General features: G+C 42.4%; 2 protein-coding genes across 3 annotated transcripts in view; one reads left to right on the top strand and one right to left on the bottom strand.

The window, feature by feature from the left end:
* The window catches only part of si:dkey-233k19.3 (dynein axonemal heavy chain 11), a 36135-nt gene extending 33068 nt beyond the window's left edge, over positions 1-3067 (top strand). The window contains exons 78-82 of the mRNA XM_037454174.2: positions 57-239; positions 331-446; positions 668-780; positions 870-1010; positions 1140-3067. Of these exons, the coding sequence (XP_037310071.2) occupies positions 57-239; positions 331-446; positions 668-780; positions 870-1010; positions 1140-1387 (801 nt within the window). The 3' untranslated portion in view covers positions 1388-3067. The remainder of the gene's footprint in view (positions 1-56; positions 240-330; positions 447-667; positions 781-869; positions 1011-1139) is intronic.
* Positions 3068-3534: 467 nt separating this feature from the next.
* LOC119197666 (rap guanine nucleotide exchange factor 5-like) lies at positions 3535-20805 on the bottom strand. 2 transcript variants are annotated; one of them, XM_037454175.2, is made up of 18 exons: positions 20398-20805; positions 16472-16593; positions 15693-15793; positions 12219-12297; positions 11808-11952; positions 11620-11717; positions 9676-9706; positions 9410-9488; positions 8349-8498; positions 7711-7808; positions 7365-7487; positions 7101-7279; positions 6804-6894; positions 6661-6711; positions 6301-6388; positions 6115-6179; positions 5964-6018; positions 3535-5573 (listed from the first exon to the last, which is right to left on the bottom strand). In XM_037454175.2, exons 1-18 carry the CDS (start codon positions 20572-20574, stop codon positions 5455-5457), a joined length of 1851 nt encoding a protein of 616 aa, XP_037310072.2. In that variant the 5' UTR covers positions 20575-20805; the 3' UTR covers positions 3535-5454. The 2 variants fall into 2 exon arrangements, with proteins under 2 accessions (XP_037310072.2, XP_037310075.2); XM_037454178.2 differs by lacking the exon at positions 20398-20805 and having other exon boundaries at positions 15693-16363; positions 16472-16533.
* Positions 20806-22077: the final 1272 nt, after the last annotated feature.

Here is a 22077-nt window from a genome sequence, read left to right as displayed (position 1 = left end):
ATAATACATTAACCTGCCATCATAAATAACCTCACTTTGCATCCTGTATTCATCAGGTCAAGTCTGTCATTCAAGATATCCTTGACAAGCTTCCCGAAGAGTATAACATGGCCGAGATAACCACAAAGACCACAGAGCGGAGCCCATATATTTTAGTCTGTTTCCAGGAGTGTGAACGCATGAATCTTCTGCTAGCAGAAATAAGGAAGTCCCTCAATGTGCTGGATCTCGGCCTGAAGGTGCAGTCTACCGTTACGTATGGTGAAGAAATTAAAGGCACTTTCTTTATCAACGGTGAGCTCTTGACGATGAGGATTTGTTCTTCCACAGGGAGAACTCACCATCTCCTCCAGTATGGAGACGCTGCAGTCAGCCCTGTTCAAAGACTGCGTTCCAGATTCCTGGAGTAGACTGGCTTTCCCCTCCACTAAAACGCTGGCCCATTGGTAACTGCCCCTTTCTAATAATCCCCTATTTTTGCTCAACTTGCCCTTTAATTACGTTAATTTTGCTTACTGGGTTTCCTCGTCACACACTGCATTTTATTGGAGCCAAAGAGGATGTCACTACATTTGTAAAATATTATAATGAGCCTTACTGACTTATTTTAAAGGTTTCACGCAATGCCATACTATGTTGCTAATTGTTTGATATTTGTTTTATCAAGGTTTAATGATCTAATGTGTAGCTGTCGAGAGTTGGACAGCTGGACTCAGGACTTAGTTCTTCCTGCAGTTGTTTGGCTCTCAGGACTCTTCTACCCACAGTCCTTCCTGACTGGTGAGATCACAACCCTGCAACCAAAAAGGCCGACGATTAAGATGACTTGTGAACCAGCAGAAGTATTAACACGGCGCCTTTTTTACCAGCTGTTATGCAGAGTATCGCTCGTAAGAATCAGTGGGCCCTGGAGAAGATGACTCTGACTGTGGATGTAACAAAGAAGACAAAAGAAGACTTTGGACATCCACCCCGGGAGGGGGCCTATATTCACGGACTCTTCATGGAAGGTCAGAATAATTCAATCCAACCTCCAATGCATACTGCGTGACTCAATTGAGTTACATTGATGTCTGACGATACTTTGAAACCCTTGTTGTCAAAGATGCATCTAATGAAGCCCACTGCGTGTGTCTTAGGAGCACGTTGGGACACCCAGGCGGGTGTCATCTCCGAGGCGGTTTTGAGGGATCTGACTCCCGCCATGCCGGTGCTGTACGTCCGAGCCGTGCCTGCGGATGAGCAGGAGCTCAAGAACACTTACGAGTGTCCAGTGTACTCCACTAAGCAGCGTGGGCCCACATATATATGGACTCTCCACCTCCGGACCAAACAGCCTCCTGCCAAGTGGATAGCAGCCGGAGTTGCACTGTTGCTGTCGGCGTGAGACATTAGAGGAGTAGGAGGTATTTGTAATATCTGCCGAGGCTGACATGATGTTACATCTTCACCACACTATCATTGTTGCCAAAACAATTCACAATGACAATAATGATAATCATTTTTTAGAGGACCTCTATTGACTCACTTATTGTATTTATTTAGTTTTTTATCAAACTTGTCTCATCATTACTAATAGAATAGATATTGTTTGTTTTTAATATTTGCAATAAACATTAATATTGCTGAAATTAATATTTCTAATTTGGTTCATACATAAGAATACTAATGTGTGTGTGTGTGTGTGCACGCACGTGTTTTTAGATCTCAAGATAACGGAATTAAAGGAATGCAGACGCATGTTCAGCCGGTGCTGAACCTGTTGTGTCTGCGTCCGACACTGTTGAACCTTTCCCTTGAGACGGTTCAGCCTGCTCATGATTTGTTGGGAGCTTATGTCTCTATTTTAGACCATGTAATTCTGGATAGAGAGCATATTTTATTGGAAGGTCAAGATTAAAAAAGCTCCCTGGCTGCCCTCTCCTAACTGAATGATACACAATGCCGTCTGGAGGGTTCCCGGACAGAATTCCCAGGAGATGATGTGCCTGGCTGCTATTGACTTTTAAATGAGGTGCATTTGACATTGACCTTTTGTACGGCAGAGGCAGAATACTAACAGACGAGTGTAATTCATTCAGCCAGGCCTGTTGGAGAAGCCTATTCAAAGATACTGATAGCTTTCTATAAGAAAGCAACACATTAGATGACCCATCCTTTATCAGTCTGCACTCTGTTAGCATCTGATTGACTTAATATAAACAAAATAAAACCTGAAACTTTGAAGGACTCTAAAATTGTATCTCTCTTAAACAGATGTCACTCGGGTAGATGAAAACAGAAAAGATATTCAGATTAAAGTTTGAATGAGCATAATCCATATGATGTTAAGTCCTTAGTGTGTCAAAGCTATGGTAAAATATTGGGGATGCTCAAAACTACACCGGGGGAAAATAATAGAATCTAATATTTAATTCTGTGCAACCATGGAAAGGATATATAACTGAACAAATAATGTACACAGCCTTTATTTACCATTTATTCATACAGAGGCTTTTTTTACGTGTTTTCGGAGCGTCCATTATTATAACGCAGTGTGTCTGAGGAGGGATCTTTGGTTATTAGCGGAAATCTGAGACAGCGCAGGTAATATATATATATATATAATCTGCTAAAATAAACAAGTGACATAGGATGTACAAATTACATCAGTTTTGTTTTTTTCTTTTGGACTCTTATCTTCTCGAATGAGATTTTCTACAATGCTAATATCTGCTGTGTTGCTCTTAATTTCTCCCTGCAGCCAAAGTGGCTGCAGACAGTCATGTGGAGGCTGGAGGATTGATTCTGTGTCTTGTATTGCGCAGGGGAAATGAAGAACCAGCCTTCCTGTAGCTTCTCCTCATCTGCCCTCTCTTCCTCTCATTAGCACGCCACAGAAGCGAGCCAGTCTTTCGGTGACAGGAAAATGATACACTGCCGGCAGTGTTGGGGAGGAAATGGCAGGGTACAAGGGCCCGGCGCGGCAGGGGTCGTGCCACAGATAGTCATGTTAAAGGGCAAGCAGGACACCTGGTAAAAGTCAGTGAGGGCATCTGGGTCACACCTCCGCCTCACGGTATTCAAGAAAGACATTGTGTGCCGATGGTTTCGTTATCCTAAATGTTTTACAGAGACCCCACATTTTTAGCATTAGATCACAGATTGCAGATCACGGATGTTTGAGAAGCAACTTCTGGTCAAGTGAAATACTGTGCAGTGGCAGCACAGGTCAAGTCATGTGACAACAGAGAGGCAGAAAGGCGTCAATGGAGATTCAGATGATCTATTACTCTTCTGCACTCAATCGCCCTTATTTTTCATTCGGGTTGTTGCAAAATCAGTTGTTTGTGGTTTCTTGGAAGCACTTTTTATCATGACCTATAATTAGTCATGTCTGTTTGATATGTTAAAAACTACATGGATGCTACAACCAGTCCTAGTTTACAATAGTCAGTACTTTTCATTTTAATCTTTGTTTTGCTGTCAGGTGAAAGAGTTTAAATTGCCAGTATATATTCTATCTGCACATCTTTTAAAATAACCAACTTATGATGATGGAAGATATTTTATTGCATGCACAGTTGACACTGCTGGTCAATCCACGGTTTTCCATATCATGCAGACCAGCCAACTGGTGTGTACAAAAATCGTTAAATCAAACTGAAGTAATAAAGCGATTACTGAAGAACAAATAAATAATTCTGAAATAAATTAATAATCTCTGAATTTTGACACACACATACATATGTACATACAAAGTGTAAATAGAATGTTGATAATTAATATCTGTCTATCAAAGCATTTTTCATTATGTTCATATTCAGGCTTTAAAATCCAAAATATAGAAATTATATTCATATGGATATCAAAATTCTATTTGCACGTCTTCTAAACTCAGGGCAAAGTGAACGTTTTCAGTTGACGAACCTACACGAAGAATACATTTTGTACTGCATCTTCTATAACTACAAACTATACAGTTGAATACAGGATTGTGGATGCACCCTTTACATTATCAAATGGCCTTCATTTTTCTTTCTTTCATTTTCTGTAGAAGGTGCTTTAATACTTGTTTTCTCTATTGCACTTTACTTTATAAAACACTTTACTCCAAGCACACTACAACTTATTTTTCCTCTTCAATATCAATATTTCATACATCTACTGAGGATAAAGATGGAGCTTAGCTTAGCAGCATCGTAGCTGTTTGTGAGTCACCAGGTCTTAGTTTTTTTTTTTTTTTTTTAAACATGCTGTTGCCAAGTTTTTCAAATGCTAATCTCTGGTGGAGTAGAATACCTCCAAACCTCAACTAATCAAACACGATCTGGGTGACAAAATGCCTTGTCTTTGTACCTGAACTTTAGAGACCAATACTGATTATGTGTCTCCTGCTTCCTTTTAACTGATTGTCCACAGCTCAACTAGATGGAGATCCTTATGCTTTTAAAAGGATGAGCAATTAGAATTATTTAGAATGGGCATTTCTTTTTTTGTTGTTCGGGACTAACAGGTTGATTACAACTAAGACAGGATACACCTTTTGCAACGCTCTAATGAATTTCCTCATCTAATAGACTTCATGGTTAAACAATAGAAATCTATACGGTACGAGGAGTCTGCTATGTAAAAATAGAAAATCAATATAATATATAACAATGTTAAATATTTAACAATCCTTTTTACTTTTCTGGGATTCAGCTGTCTTGCGAACACCGTGCTGAGGAAGTTGTGTTGGACCTTGTCACACTCTAAAGACAGGTGTATTTATAATATACAGGAGCAATGTACTTTGTACTTTGGTTGACTCTAATGAAACAACCCCAGCTGCCACATATCCCAGCCCCACAAATACAAAAAGTTGTATTGTTTCCCGGGTTAATCTGCATCTCAATCCCTTCATGTGATTTATGTGGTTAAAATCTGGGGAAAGATGTCTGCGCTGACCTTCTTCAAATAAAACATACTGTCGTCAAGGTCAGAAATGAACTTCCATGGCCAACACTTTGTTAGTATCACCATTCATTTCCTGTAGGTTTATATTAGGTGGGGGGGGGGAGCATTTACCTGCTGTCAATCTCTTGCTGCAGTGGGCTCATTCTCCGCAGGGGAGAGCTGTTGCATCATTGTAAGAAAACCTCTGCGACAGCACAGTGAAGGCCGCCACAGGTTTGGATCTGCGGATGTAGACATCCAGTTTTCTTCTTACCGCCAGTTAACAAAAGGAACGATCAGCTTTCAGGTGTTTTGTACCACTGACACTTGTGTGAATCTATGCAAACGCTTATGCATCTGACCCTTTTCTGCTCCTTCCCCCGTGCCCTGGTGAGCGTTTCCTGATTGCGCGGCTCCCTCCTGTGGTCGCCCGGGATCATGCAGCGTCCTCTGATTGCCGAGTGAGTCCTGAGAGCTCGATGAGACAGTGACAGATTGTGTTCTCGGCGGTCCAACAGTACGGCGGACACAGGCCCTCTAAGCACGAGGCTCCAGCCTGTGTGACAGTTCAAACAGAGTCTGCTGATTGTCGATGATATGCAGGTAATCGACGTAGGCTCGCACTTCTGAGCTGCTCTTCTGGGTGATGCCGTTACCTAGTGGGAGAGAGAATGGTTTAACTCGAGGCAAGGCCACCAGCATCCAGGACGTCGGTACTTCGTACAAAGGTACGCACACTGAATGGAACATGCACTATACATTGTCAACATATTCATATCATAAGGTAGACGATATTAGAACCAAATCTACATTATTCTACATAAGACATGAAGATAATGTGTGGGCAGTAAACCCAGCCAAGAGTTTTTGAACAAAAGGAAAATGGATTGCGGACATTATGGTGAGGACATTTAAACTATCTATATGGAGACAGTGTAATTGCCGATTTTGTGTTCATTTGCCTTGCAAACAGTGATTATGACAGACATTAGTCAACTTTCAAATATTAATTTATCTGATGAAATGAGGGAAGTGTGATTACTGACCCATGTGATCTTTCTGACACTGCCGGATGAGACGCAGTGTGTCTGCTATCATGTGCTGGAAACAAAGATGGACACATGCTTCACTAAACATGACGAATTCAGCACCACCGTATGTTTTCTGTGAAGAACTATAAAGGGTTCATAGACGCACCAGCTTCTCGAAATTGACCATGTTGTCGTGAAACGTCTTGTTGCCTTCATGAATGAACGTAATATCTAAAACACATTGAACATTTACCACCAAGTATTTGAAGGGAAATGTATGCAATATACAGGTCATATCTGCCCCCCCGGCCATAGTTTGACCAGGTGGGTGTATTGCTGAGACAGAACGCACCTTTCAGGAGCAGAGGAGGGAATGGGATCTTTGGTGCCTTCATCTTCTTGAAAGAGTCCCTGTAGGCCTTGTGGTTCAGCGAGGGATCCTGTGAAGATATTTTCAAAAAGGAATGAGTGTAATCCTCTGGGGAGGAAAGTGTGTGCCTGTGCATGCATGCTTTGTTTGTGTAATTATGGTATCACAGGAGACCTATGATCTTTTAAAACACCTTTTTCAAAATGATCGCTTCACCTCTTACTTGCTTAAGCAAAGATTTGTATTTCCTGTTCCAGTAGATTCATTTTTCATATATATTCATAACAGATGCAGTACAGACAGTATTGTATGAACTCTCTGGGCCTGTGAATGACTACTCACTGTAATCGTTTCCAGCTCCGCAAACAGCCTTTTGAATTTCCCTGGGATTTTCTGCAGAAACACAACAAAAATCAGATACAACTACTACCTAATAGTTGGCACAGCTGAAACGGGTAAAAGGAGTGTGAAAAGCGCATCCTCACCTCCCACGTTTGACCGAGGCGGCTAACGGCTGCAGTGTTCAGACCCATGATAATGGCAAAGAAACAGTTGAGATTCCTCTGTGCTTTACAGCTAGAAAAGATCATGGAGCACGTGAGTCAGTCGCTTGCAAGGCACAGCTCAACAGCACAAGAGCAGATGCAGTTTCTTGATCGGCCACTGGAGGGGGCAGCATCCCCATTTTTGGAGCTGGACCGCTGTGTAGTGTGGGCCCTCCGTGTCAGAAGCAAGTGTGTGTTATTGACTACAATAAATGAAAAACGAAGGAAGCTACTGACTGGGCGGCGATCTTGATGAACTTCTTGATGAGTTGGACCCTTTTGCCGAGCGTTGAGCACAGCAGCACCTCAGTCATCACCCATTGCTGGACTTCATTGCAACGCTGCAGCAGCAGCTCCAACGCCACAGTGTGGCTGTTGCTGCCGTGGCGGCTGAAGGTGAAATAGACGAGTTCTTGCTGTAAAACAGAAACATTTTAGTTTGGGGGAGAAGGGTCATGCTAAAGGGACGACACTTCTGATCTATTTAAGTAAAGTACAAACCTCGTGTATTGATTGAAAGATGGTCCAGTCAAAGTCGGTGAGCGCAACGGCCACGTCCCATGTGTTTATACTGAGCATGCGGGCCGTTCTCTGTGGCAGCTCTGAGTTGTCTGTGAACGGGTTCTAAACAAGGAAAACATGAAACATAGTAACAAACGCATGACCACACCATGGCCAGTTTCTCTTTAGACGTCAAAGCACATTTCTGCAGTGGAGTTTTAAAAAAAATATACAACAACACCACAAGGCTGCATGTTGTTTTGTGCATTGCTTCTGAGCTGATGTATTGATACTATTTTGGAAAGTACGTTAATGTGAAAGCAACATATTACAGTGATATTCTTACCAAGACCTCACCCAGCCCCTTTCTGCACACATGCAGTCTACCAACCGGTCGTAAGGAATCGGACAGGACTCTGTCCTGAGGCTGCAGGAGGTGTCTACCTGCAGGGGAGAAAACATCACAAATAGCAGAATACCATTAACGACCTGTCGGGCAGCGTGGAAGCAGCCACTGGTAGAGCGAGATAAGACTCGCTGCAGGCGTCACTTGAGGTGGCCTTCAGTCACTGATAATAGATACAGACTTTATATTACTGGAGTGTGGATGCTTCTCCCTTTGAGCTGTTGTCACCCGGGAAATATTTAGGTCAGCTCTGTGATTACAATGTAGCATTTATGTAAATAACTCAATATATGAAAAGGTATAAAATACTGTGAGGAATGAAAGTACTTACAATTTCTACTAGTGTTGACTATTATATATTTTAATGTACTGAATTTTTTACGAGCTATAAATATCTAAAAGATGTTTGCAGATGCATGTTTCTCAATCCACCAAGTTCCTCACGCAACTAAAGTGCAAAGGTCTACAGATGCCAACTCTCCCTTTCTGTTCCGATCCCACCATTCGCAGTGTAGTATAGGATTGTAAGGAGTGGTGGTTAACAACGTACTTCGATGGTCAGTTAGAATGGTGATTACCTCCGTTGTAAGTGACAGCCAGTAGCACTAGTTTCTCCAATGGGACCTCCATCCTTTCTGCCACTGCCTGCAGCAGCTCCTCGGCCACCATCCCTGAATGGGCCCTCATGCTTAGGAACGAGTCCATGGTAACGTACACGTGACACAGCGCTGCAATGTAGAGAAAACGTTGTTTGAGTAACAGAAAATGTAGAATTGTGAGCGCTCACATGACGTGCAGCCCAGCCTATGGGCCTATTTTCTCAGTTCCCCGTTTACATCAAGTGTGAGCCCCTTCGGCTCCAGGCTTCCATCGCACGCGGCAGACTGAGCATGAGAGCCTCGTTATGTAAAAATAGATTGATCAGTCCGCTGATGTCATGAATTATAGATTGCACCAAATCGAATATGCCACAAAACAATCTCATAGTGGAGGAATTGTTTTGTATTTCACCGGTTTCAAATAATATACAAATCTAAATTTCAGTGACCTTGAGGATTTAGAGGCCCCTCGGAGTCTTGGGAATTGCCTTTTTGATGTGAGATCTGGTGTAAAACGTTAATGACAGACACAGACCCGAGTAGGAAATTTGGACCTTTTAGCAACCACCTTCAGCCAATAAGAAACCAAATAATTGGTTCACCGGTGGGCATCTCTCATACCACTCTGCCACTCATTAATAAGGTGACCTAGGGAAAATCAACTGATTTCAAACTGGACCAGAATAGCCCTGGGGTCAGCTGTGTGGAGCAGCATTCATGTTTGACAGGCACACTCAATAGATTTTTCTTGATTAGGGTAAAGAACCTTTGGAGACTCTATTTTTAGAAATGTGGATATCTCAAAACCTCGGCAGATAAGGTTGAGACTGTTTGTGGCCGGAGAGCATGAAAGGTAACCTTTTGCTTTAAGTTGGGTCAATCTGCTCTTTAAAATAAGACAATCCCACTAAGACAAAATGAATTCACAGAAATGTGCTTTTCCATTGTGTTTAACTGGAAAGACTTGCATTGTTGCACTGGTCAGACTAAACTGATGATGGGAGGCATTAAATGTGTAGGACACCACCTCTACGACCCACCTGCCCTGGTCTCCCTCGGCGTACCTCTGGACTGGAGGCTGTGCTCTTTCAAACTCAACTGGTGGAAAAGTGCTTTGCCCTGAAAGGAGGGAAACGTGTGGATTGTGACGTACATTCATATTGCAACACTGCAGGCTTTTGGCTAGAACAAACAGAGCAACGTCTTGAGCAGGAAATGGCAGGACAATTGTATTCAAAGTATTCAACGACATTCTTTCTGTCTTAGTGTCGTAAAAAGAGCGAACAAACACAATGACCTCTCTCACCTTTCTGTGGGGAGAACATTCATCCACCGCACTGGAGAAGGAAGAAGATTGACATCAGTAACTGAACTTTGTCGGTTTGGGGGATTGTCCTTATAGTACAAGTACAAAAACCACTTCACCAGTGTATACAATCAAGGTGAAGTGAACGTGCATAAATGCTCCTCGGCAGCGCTCAGTTCATTATTTAAGGTCCGTGTCAAGGGGAAATTGGAGTGCTTTTGTAGATTTCAGCCCTTCCAATGTGATCTGTTCATTGAATCAGCTTATTCACATCGTTTGCTCCCGGCTAGCGTGATGGATAGCCCCGTGTCCATTATCATCGCTCAGCTTTACTGGGCGCTGCCTCACAATAGGCCCGTTGGCACAAAGCCTGCCCTCGGGGATCCCTTCTTGTGCACTAATGAAAAACCTGATTAACACTGTATTGTCAAAACAGAACGTGTGATCTAGTTCACTCTTGCTTGAAAAAAAAAAAGTTGATGCACTCTGATAATTATAACACCACAAGATGAGTAAGTGGAAGAGAACCAGTGCTAAATGATTCTTAAGCTTTCAGAAACAAGTGACTTTAGCTTTCTATTGTGCAACGGCTTTTCAGCACGTTGAGGCTTCTAAATGGGCAGCAGATTGCCACAAAGGAGGCAGTCAGGGGGGGTGATGGTGAAAAGCTCATAAATAGTAGAGTATGTCAGTTAGTAACACCCTCACAAAGTCCACTGCTTTAAGGGAGCGGGTGTAGTGGATCTCCCTCCCTGCATATAAACATGAATGAAGCAGCAGAGTCGGCTTGAATTATCCGCACTGGTTTCTAATGGGTGGCAGGTTGCAGCGTCCCCGGGGACAAGGTCTGAGCGGAGGGAAGGCGGTGAGGCAATGTGTCTGGTGACGGGGGGGTGTTCAAGCTGTAATGTCCAAGAGAAATCTGATGCTTACTTTTATAATACATAGAAAGTGTTGCTAGGTAACAGCTCGACTGGAATAACCATAAAACAGGCCCAATGTTCCCAGCCCAGTTGAATGTTGATTAAGACATGTGTTTGTCTATCTTTAACGTACAGTTAATATATTATGCACACAGTGTTCAAGAAGCACTTGTTTATACATGAATTATTTTAAAAGCTAACTCTTTGTCCAAAGTTACAGTAAATCAACAGCTATTGTAAACAGCACCTTTTTTGTTATTGTTATTATCATCTCTTTTTAACATTTATTCTTTGTTTTGCATTTGGATACAATATGCATCAAACAAAGGCAAAATGTGTTTTCTCTCAAATGTCCATGCGGTCATTCTGTATAATTGTTAGTGATGGATAAAACCAAGTTTTTCTCACACTGCAGCTTGAAGCCTTGAAGTATTGCTCTAGCACCAAAAACTATATTGGCTCAATGAATTTGTTGGTAGAAAAGTGGACGTTTATATTATTGTGGATTAGTCAAGTTATGCTTGGTACACATTCTGCTTATAAAGATCAATATTGCAGCTGATCCAGCGTAGTGTACTGTACCTGTGTGTATTCTCTATTTAGATTATAGGTTCATTCACAATTAGGAAGCCAAGACAATGTGTATACTGTACTGTACTGGATATGGGATTATACTTGTGACTTAGTGTTGAATATTTTCTTCTCATGGAAAGTGACATTTGTACGGCACATTTTCTTTTCAACCGTTTCACAGATGTAGCAGTGGGGAACAGTAGCAAGATTATCCAGGCAAAACGTTTGACCTGTTATTAAATCCAGCTCTTTCTTTCCATTTAGAGACCAGCTAATGTCTCTGTTTCATTCAGACCTCCAGCAGAAATAGCTACAGTCAGTCTTGTACAAACTCAATGTCAATAAATGCATCAGTCGTCCTGCTTTATAGATGATTTACGTGAGTAAGCATTGAATCATCCCTTTCCTTAAGACTTATAATGATTAAGTAAGCTATATAGTCACTCACTGTCGGCGATGCAGCTGGTACAGTTTCTGTAGTTCGCTCACATCCTTCTCCAGGAATGGGTGCTCATAGAGATCATCCAACACGTAACGATACAAAGTCTGGAAGGAAATTACCATTTTTATTTCTGCCATATTAAGTTCATCTCCAGGCCAATTTCCACCCTTTCCCCAGTACATTATATTGCCTACCTTTGTGAACAGTTTGACATGCTCGTCCTCCCTCAGGAAGCCTTTGCACAGGGCCATCCATTGTGAGACCAGGTGCAGGACTTTCCGTTTCCTCTCCAGAGCCTCTTTCCTGTCCTCTTTGCCTCTGTATCTCTTGGTGCAATAGGTGGCTTTTCGGTTAAGGCTTCAGCACAGATGGAGGGCGAGATATATTTGCTGACATGCAAGCATGTACGAAGCCAGCGTTTGTGTGATGTTGATTTAACAACAGGCAGAGCGGGAGACAGTTGGATGAACACATTTGAGTGAAGTGAAGCAGCCTTCGCTTGATAATTTGTTGTGCTTTTGTAAAAAAAAAAACGTCTACGTTGAGTTGTAATGTGTGAATCTTTGCATTAACGTTCCAGTGAAAACCCCTGTGTTCAAGGATATTGCCCCAGCAGAGCTTGGCATAAATCACTGGTGGACATGAAAACAGGGTAGGTCAGCAGGAAATCATCCACGAGAATATCTGCTAAGACAAAACACAATAGCAACAATGTTATTAATGAAATATTTCAACGGCTACTCGTTGCATTGCTTTATCAAATATAGCAGACAAATTCCGTGCATGCCATGGTACACATGGTTTATGCAGGAGGGCTGCTCCATCAGGGAAGTTCAAAAGTGTTTGATTAATGTTTGCTAAGCTGCACAGAGAGTAGGCCTGAGTTTTTAATTGAGATGGCATCACCAAGACTTTGCATTTTCTGTATACAATCCTAAAAATATCAGAAAGGGAGCTCATTTATTGCAGCAAACATTAGTCAACAAGCACCAAGCAGAAGCATTTCGTAATGTGATAAACCATCAGTGGCACATTATTCTTCCCAGTCGGTTTCAGATAATAGTTCGCAGTGAGCCCTGTGAGGATTTCTTGTTCAAACAAGAATTTGCTGTTTATCTTCTCACTCATTGCAGGCTCAGTGAAGATGAGTCACCAACGTGTCTATTGACTGCCCTTTGACCTCTGACCTGTTTTCTTTGTGATTATTTTGCAGACAGAGAAAAAGCCATCTGATGTTGCTTATTCATGCTAATATCTTTAAATGCAACCACTGTGTCCTAAATTGTCTTCTCAAGTGTTTCTGTACTGAAAAGCTCCCCAGCTCACTTTGATAAGTTAAGGTAGCTCACAACTGTTAATTAACGGTTAATTATTCACTACATTGAAGACTCTTTCATTTAGGTTCTTTTCATAATCTATACAGAGTCCATTCTTCCCACAAACTCTTATCAAAGTGAAAGCAATTATGGTTAAGACATTAGATCGAGCTGTAAAAATGCATTTTGTAAATGGACATTAGACATTAAAATACATTTGTGGGGTGTAAAGAGAGAGAAGGACAGTAAGTCCAAGACACAAAATGCGTGGCCACAAGCGGGAAGCTTTACAAATCCTGTTAGAGCCAACGTCGTCTGGACCCCTCTGTAAGTGTGCCTCATACCCAGAATTGTAAATTCTCCCCTTTAATTTCACACTGGCTTCCCAGGGCTTTTGTGTGCGTTCTGCTCCACGGGACTCGCTGAAATCATTATGTCAATTCTGTGCAGAGCAGCTGTGGATGCATCACGCACTGCTCATGAGAAGTTGCACACTTGTACATGTGAAGCTTACGTAAAGAATACAGTAATGCACTTAAGAAACAACACATAAAAAATGTACTGCACCTCAGCACAAAGGACTCCTCCCTCACTCTTTGACTTAATTCATCTAAATTGAAAGCACTTTTGCACGAGTAACATCTTATAAGCCAAGAGGCTGTAGATAAAACAGAAATTCAGATTGGATGTATAGATTTCACTTCGTCAATCTCCCGTCAAATCAATCAAAAAAATCAATGCACCTGCCATTCACTTTTGCCCTTCAATAAGTGCTCGTAAACGTGCTCCAGCCTTTGAAATAAGCGCGTTAATGTGTCACTTATTTGCTCAATAAGCACCAGAAGACATCGTCTTTGCCCTAAATTACTATAAAAGTCTGCAATTAAAAATCTTACATCCATTCACTTCATGAGATGCTTTCGTCATTGCACACAAGCATCAACCTTTCTGCACATGGTGAATCAGTAAAAGAGCTGGAAATTGATCTCATTATGAACACAAATGCTGCATTCCATGTTTTTTGGAGCTGGCAGTGTGCAGAATTTGTACGTGGCAAGCATCAATAGCTCCACTTAGTTTGGGCACAAGGAAGAAGGCAGAAGTGAATGTTAGCCCACAGAAGAAAGCGTTATCATATAAGAGTTCCACACTGTATTTACACTACTGCAATACTTCCACCTTACTATTTGCTAACAGGCCGGTGGTGCTTCCAGAAAAGTGCCATCTTCTGCAGAAAAATCCTCTGCATTCTTAATGTTGAGAGTGATGAGATGAATTTGGCTTCCTAATGTGCTGTACAGCATTCAAGTCATAAACACAACATCAATAACCAGTCATGTCTGAGCCAACCCCCGAGAGGAAGACAGAGACAGAGAAGCACGTGCGGATCATTTGCTGGTCAGGACTCAGCTAATTCCTTGTCTTCCTCGGGTCTCTGGCTCTTTGACCCTGGGATATCGCTCAGCAGCATCCTGCTCTGGTCCACAGCTCCCTATGGAGGCTACAATTGAATACACTCATTGGAAGATGAGCGAGTGATTCATGAAACAGCACACTGCCTAGTGAACCCAATGGATATTTTCTAAAAAAAGGTTTGGGGTTATTATGAATGCCCCTTCTGATTGGAGGGATTCCTTACCCACTTTTCTATTAATTTAGCCCCAGGTTTAACTTTGTATAAATAATAAATACAGCAATTCAACATTAAACATAACTCTCTTGTGCATTAAATTGCACCCATTCCCAGCTGTGGCACTTTCTCCCTGGGGACATTGTTTTAATCGATCACTTTCTATTGAGAATAACTAAGCCGGTTGCCATCCCGAGGAAAGGTCATCTTTGACCATCTACATGCTTACAGTGTTTCTCCGTTCTCTCTTGCATTCCTCGTCTGCTTTTCATACTGTGCTACTGCTCTCAATCGTCATTTCCCCTCATAACATCTTTTCGAATCAATCAACTGAGTCTCCTCTGCCTTGGCAACAGTGACACATTTTTCAAGTACCTGCTGAGGTTGTCAGGTCGCCACCCTCAGGAGGCGTCGGTGTGTTGGCACCAACCAGCACTCGAGGGGGCCGGACGTCAGCACGGAGGTGAGAGCAGGGCCCAGCTGCGTCTCATCCACAATCACCCCACCTGTTGCTGCCTTCCAATCAGGGGAGGTATTTAGGAGCGGCCCCGAAGCTTCTTCCCCGCCGGATTGTTAGTCTTGTTTGCACCTGAACGGGCCGCATGGCCCACGCACCTCCCCGGGAATCCCGCTCACTGTTTTTCCCCACCTCTGGAATCCGGGACCGCCGTCACCACCCCGTCACCTCCTAGTCCGGTGCCTCCTTTTCACGAATAAAATACATGGTGACTAACAAATCTGCGTTTGGGTCTTTTCCAGTGGAGGCAATACGTGACAGAGGTGAGGGGAAATGTGCTCATTTGGTCTCGCTGTGAGAGTAAACCGCACCAGTTTGATGCGGCATAACTCAAAAGATATGAGCAACATCTATCCCTGTCAAAGGGTTCTAAATGGCCCAAACGTAGTACCATTCTGGGATAGATGCACATGATTAGCCCAGTAATGTTGCCCAGAGGGAGGCTCAGCTGCTCTGCGAGCAAGAAGGATGGTGGGAGGAGGGACAGGTGCTATTCACTAACTTATTCTTCTATTTTTGGTTTTTGCTCTATAAAATACAAAAGTAAAATGTGTGTTCATCCAGTTTGGTCAACACGGATGAGAATGTTTTAAAGCTTTAAAGTACGCATGCTGACCTGACTCTTTGCTGGGTGTTGTCCCTTGGTCGTCATCCAGTGTCAGGTCATCGAGCAAGTGCTCCAGGATCTTCTCCGGGGTCCCTGATACAACCACATACCTGTCAGACACAACAGAGTCAGTGGACGAGTCCTCCTCGATAGAGGACAGAGAGCGGCTGCTGCTCCATTCCTCGTCTCCTTCGGTTCCCTCGTCGTCGATGTAGCGGAAATAGGGGACGTCAAAGGTGGGCACCGTCGCCGGCTCTGCCCGGCTGTGGCTGTCGCTGCTGCTGTCAGCGGAGCCCTCCTCGTCCTCCTCCTGCTCTACCAAGGCAGCGTTCAGCAGCCCGCCCTCCTCCTGCAGCAGGTTCGGGGGCTTTGGCTGAGATCCCATCCTTGCAGAGTCCCTGTGTCCTCGCACCTGGCAATGTTGCCGTGGTTACTCCTGCATGCCCCTTTTACCCCTCCATCCATCCATGCGTCCACTCGCAGCTGCCGCAGCCCGGAGTCCCCGGCTGTCCGTCCCTCGAGCACACTGAGGTCTCCCCCAGTACTTTATGTTCGCGGCTGACAAAAGCTCCTGAATGACTTGAAGGCGGCTAGCAGAGGTCCTCACACCCCCATGCTGCTAAACTTGTATGTATTTAATGTAGTCATCTATGTGTTGGGAGTTGTGATGTAAGCATGGACTGTGCAATCCATGGAGAGAGAGAGAGAGAATGATGAGAGGGAGAGTGCTGAGGGAGAGAAACAGAAAGAGGGAGGGAATCTGGGAAGCAGCGAATGGAGAGGCTTACCTCCTGTTCCTCGCCTCCACTCTCCCTCCTCCCCTCGCTGTTGCCGATGATATTCTCTGGAGAACCAGCACATCGCTGCCCCTCTCCCTGAGACACACGCGGACTGCCTCGTCACTCTGGGGCTGGACAGGAAAGAAGGGGTGAGGGAGGGAGGGAGGGTGGGTGTTATCACCAAGGAGATTGCCCTGTTTTTTTCTCCCTCTCACATAAATCACCACTGATTTCCATCATAATACTATGTCAAAGCAAACCCTGTAAATGAAAGAGAATTTCCATATATCATTATTCAGTCCTTATCGGGGGAGCCCATTCAGGGATTAACATAAAAGACTCGGTAAAATTTTAATTACCGATTCCTATGATGAGCCTATAAAATTATGGGTGGCATCTAGAGACCGTCTGTTTTCAAAATGTCAAAGGGTTAAAACTCTGCACCATATAAAGTTTAGACTTTATCTGAAATAGTCTTGTTAGATCATGTTGAGGTGCTACTGTAGAATGAAAAAGTCCTTGTGAACCTTCTGTCTCCATGAACACTTCTGTTTCTGCATTTCTTTCTCTCCCCTAAGTCACTAAATTTCTATATAATCAACCAAAGCATGTGTAAGAAATAAAAAAAAAGTTCTTATTTGACTAACCCACTGGGATCCAGCTAGCAGCCATCTTTAGACTCTGGAGCCTACAGATGGCTGCTAGCTTCTTGACAATGGAGGGTCTGGTTCAGAGATAGGAGTCTTAATGAGGACTTCACTGTATGGTGCACGCACACGGATCTTGCATCAGCTTCACCAGTCCCCCCAAACCTTCCCCAACCCCCACCGACACACACTCCTTAGCCATCACTCAATGCCACACAAGCCTCTTCGTATGCAATTAGTTGGGCAGACAGACTGGAAGTGGCTGCAGTTTTCTGCCCTAATTGCCTTTTGCAGAGAAGCATCTAGGAGCCCTTCAGTTAACACTTATCTGTGATTGGCGGGCAAACTTGCATAAACAAACATTCTGTTGAGGCACAACAGATACTTATGAAGACATTAATACCACATGCAAGCGTGGAAAATATCCCATACAATAAAGAAACATGATTGCGTCCATTACTTAGCGTCCAGCATTTTTGCAATCAAATTAAGCAGTTCATCAGGGATAGCTATAAAAAGAGGAGATTTTTTCAAAACCTCAGAAAAGACCATTAATGGCAATGTTGGCTGGTATTGGCTGGCTTCTCTGATTTACTTCCGGGTTCTTTGGGAAAAATAGATTGGTATATATTTCTCTATCAAGTACACTTAATGCTTTTAGCTTTATCAAATACATTGTTCTTGCCTGACGGAGCCTAATTCACAATTAACCGTGTTTCTCAATGTATTGTTTACAAATCACACAGTGAACCAACACTCCACACAATTAATTATTGATCCTACCCCTATGGCATCAGGCTACTTTTCAGCGTGCCCCAGGCTTTTATGGGGCGCCGTTTGTAAAATGTCGCACGTTCTAAAATCCTGCGCAGTTTTGGTTTATTTAGCATTATCATATGAATAAAAAAGCACACTATTCATATGTCACTTTTTCAAACATTTAGAGAGAAAAAAAAACTTTTCCAAGGATAATGTTTGGCAGTAAAATGAAGTTGTAAAAATCTAAATCTAAATGTTTAATGTTCTTTAGATTTTAAAACGTGCAACATTTTATAACCGGCGCCCCATAGGCTTTGTGCTTACCAGTGTCCTACCGAAAAAACACAATCAGGCTTTACGAGCGCATGCTCTCATTGAGACTGAGTGACAGAGCCTGAGGGGACCTCCACTCCCGACATGGACGCTGTCAGCAGGGGAGCAAACACTTCTTACAAGGCCGCTTCCCAAAGACGCAGCCCGCCAATGTTTCCCGTCTCTTCCAGAGTTCCAGTTGCATTCTACTGGCGGTGGGGACACTGTCTGCGTGTAGCTGCAGCAGCTCTGGCACGCATGGTATTGTAGCGTGTCTGAAGTTTCAAAATGTATATGGTTCTGTTACTGTTAGTGTTGCGTGGACCAGGGTTGGGGTGCCGCCCCTTCCGGGGTTTTTTGGGCGCGAATGTGGGGTCGGGTGTGCTGGAAGACCTGTGTTTGGTTGGTGTGAAGAGAATAAACCCAATTCATTATAAACCTGGCTCCTTATTGGCACGGAACGCTACAGTATGTTACACAGAAATCAGGACAGTGTCAGCCCTGACAGGATGCAGATTAAACTATATTCCTCTCAAGGAATAGCGTGCATCTCACAGAACGGGAAGATGAGGAAGAATTAGTCTAAAGATTCGTACATGAGTTTTGTTTTCAAAGAACCCTTTGATGCAGGCACACTTCATTATTTCCAAGTAATTAGCTGAACTTCATGAATATAATAATATCCTGCAAACAGGAGTATATGCAAAATATGTAAAATATTTGCACATAATCTCTGTTCTAATCAGAGGCTCTGAGCAAATGGATATAAAGGATGACTGATGAAATCATGTCATGTAAGATATTAGAAAAGAGTCAAATGTAACAGACCATTGTGCAACTATTTGATACCCAGGTGTTATTCAAAACAGTGAGAATGTAATCGAACAAAAAAATAAGTAATTTCAGTCCAGACTTGTAAGTTGTTTGATGTGTTCGACTGTCAAGATATTTGATTTCTTTTCTTTACTGAAAAGTACAAAATGTCCCATACAGTACATGACATACATTTTCAGATACTTGCACTCTAGTAAGCATCTCTATGTCCACCAGTCAAGCTGATTTCTTTGCTCTTATCTAGGCTTAGATATATATATAGATATATACACGACTCACAATTTACACAGTGTATGGATTTTAGCACCATTGGATTACTATAAACCGTTATATAATCTAGAAACATGGCCCGATAATCTCACATAATCTGAATATTTTCAATGTTATGTTGTTAAGCATTAAAAACATTAATACTGGGATTACATAAATTACACACACACAGAACTGACTTTGGTACACAACTTCTATATGAATAACTTTCTAAAACAACAAGGGTGAGACGGTTGCATTATGCGGCACCGACATACGCAGTTTGGCATTCGTTTAGTGCGGACAAAAGGTCATTACATTTAAAAACACAGATAAGGAGATCTATCATTGTCTTTTATACTTAATGTACTGGAATCCACCCTAAAACCATACAATGTCTTGGCATGTCGCTGCGGCCACTTGTGTCAACTTTTCCGGCAATTGTTGTTCATTTCAGTACGCAGACACAGCTGGCAGGAAGGAAGGAGAAGCTGAGCCCACAATAAGGTCAGCCAATCAGATCTCTCCTTGGCAACCAACTAGCAGGTGATGTCATGTCTTTTAAAAGTTTGCCGGCTGAACTGAACAAAGTAGCCAGTATTTAGAATGTCAAGGTCGGTGCTACACTGATAAGGACAAACTATTGGAACACAATACAATAGCATGGCATGTTTGTGTTTCTGAAATTACACTGCGACTTAAGGTAGACCAAGACAATGTTGAATTTAATGGATTTGGTGCAATTATGCACACATTTGTATGTATATGATTGCAACGTGTTCTACAATATAGTGTGAAATATTCTGTGAACATCTATTTCATTCTTACATCTCTTTGGCAGCCGTCTGGAAACTTATTAGGATGTTGGATCTAAGGACACTTTTTGTGGGGTAGCTGGTTGATTGAGAACAGCTCATAATATTATAAAGAAGACTTTCTAATAAGCGGCCTGACTTACTGACGGTTTCAACTCTAACAAGGCCACAAAAAAAAGGAACTGCATCAAGAGTGCAGCGTTTCACACTGAGGCTGTGAATCTGGCTGTTTTTGAAGATATTTCTTCTTTTATTTTGTTATATATATATAAGAATATTATAAAAGTTACAATTGCACAGGGGTTGTTGTGCATCTCACCTCACTCGACCTCTCTGAGCCCTTGTGTCTCTGCAGGAAGCGGCAGCCATCCTTGGCCAGTCTCTGGACCATCTCCATACTGTACAGTTCCTCCTTGTCATGCAGGACACACATGCTCCCTGGCTGCAACGCAGGGGAAACGGAGAACATGTACCCGAGGCCACAGTCCCATGACATCGCAGGCTCGCAAAGAACTGGCTGCTCACCAGGAAAAAACTGCACCACTGCTGCTTGTGAGCTGCTTGTGAACTCCTTTTGAAAAAGAGCAGGAGAGAAGAGTGTACGTATAACGTATGTTTTGTTCCCAGTGTGTTGGAGAGTCTTCTGTCACTGCAGCCAAAATGAATTCCGTATGCCTTGGTCAGCTTGGATTTGGAGAGGCACAAGCAGTCAGACTTCACCAAGTGGACTGCAGGTGTCTGTGCGTGCTTGGCTTTATTGAGAGTGAAGGACAGATTCCCTCTCTCTATCCTTTGCATGCTTTTTTCCACTGGGGAGGGGAGTGAGTTACGGACCCGGTGACTCCAGGAAACATCTGGTGAGCTGGACAGCCCCAAAAAGGAAGTTTTGAAATGAACCAAAAGCAGGAGGGAGTCTACATTCAGGTTGGGGCAGGGTACATTTCACTGGAGGGTAAAACATGCATGTGGGTGGGGATGCATTATGTGTGTGGTGGTTTAAAGTCATTCAGACACAAGCACAGAAAACTACTATTAGCTGCGTAATTTAAGAGTTAACGTGAATGAATACATCCAAGTAGACTAGTGTCCCATTCAAGCAGCTTATAGAAAAAAGCGAACAAATGTACATATCCTTAATTGATTACAAATGTAATTTGAAAATCTACAACTTTTGGATTGTCGGTTCGTGCTGCGAAATTGTAATTTCTTTAAATTGATGTTATATATAGCAAGCTTTGAGTAGATTTAGTTCTTAAAATGAGTTCGATTTTAGTTTCAATGTTGCTTCTGGGATAAAAAAAAACATGTTAGCATTAATATTAATAGTACACAGTTAAGTCGATATTACAGAACTAATGTAATAAAACCGACCAACTGAAACATCATGTGAGATGTTAACAGTTTAATAATCATGAACACAAAACAATACCAGTGACAGCAGTAACTTTATTACAGACCCATTAACCTACAATATACGGTACAATGTAGATGGATTGTGACTGAACTAGAGAAGCATTGGTCCACTACTTTACGAAAAATACGTTATGCTGTTAATTACACTAGTCTGATGTTGTGGTAGAATGACGGCATTAACTGTTTACATGCCAAAGATGAACATGTAACTGTATGTTACAGTTATTATTAAAAACTGTAACATACACTGTTTTAAATGCACTGCAAATTTACAGCAATTCATTACAGTGTATGCTTGGAAAAACAATGAATTGATTAATATTTTGTTGTTTCCTTTAGTTTATCAACAAACCAAATAATTCACACAGTCTCTGACCATGATACTGATGCACATTGTTCATTTTAGCAGTAAACCAGAGCAACAAAACCTTAAAGGTTCCCTGTGTTGTTTTTTTTAGCTCTAACAATGATGTAGGGCACAGCTTTGTTGAGCTGTCCATCAGCTGGTGTATTTTGTCTTTTACACAAACACAAAGTGTCCGTTTTTATTAAAGATCACAGACTTGTCAGAGCCTTTCTAATGAAA

Source organism: Pungitius pungitius, chromosome 11, assembly GCF_949316345.1.
Source record: "Pungitius pungitius chromosome 11, fPunPun2.1, whole genome shotgun sequence".
In the NCBI taxonomy this organism is placed as follows: Eukaryota; Metazoa; Chordata; class Actinopteri; order Perciformes; family Gasterosteidae; genus Pungitius; species Pungitius pungitius.
The sequence above is the reverse complement of the archived record's forward strand: the minus strand, read 5'-3'. Positions and strand labels throughout refer to the sequence as shown.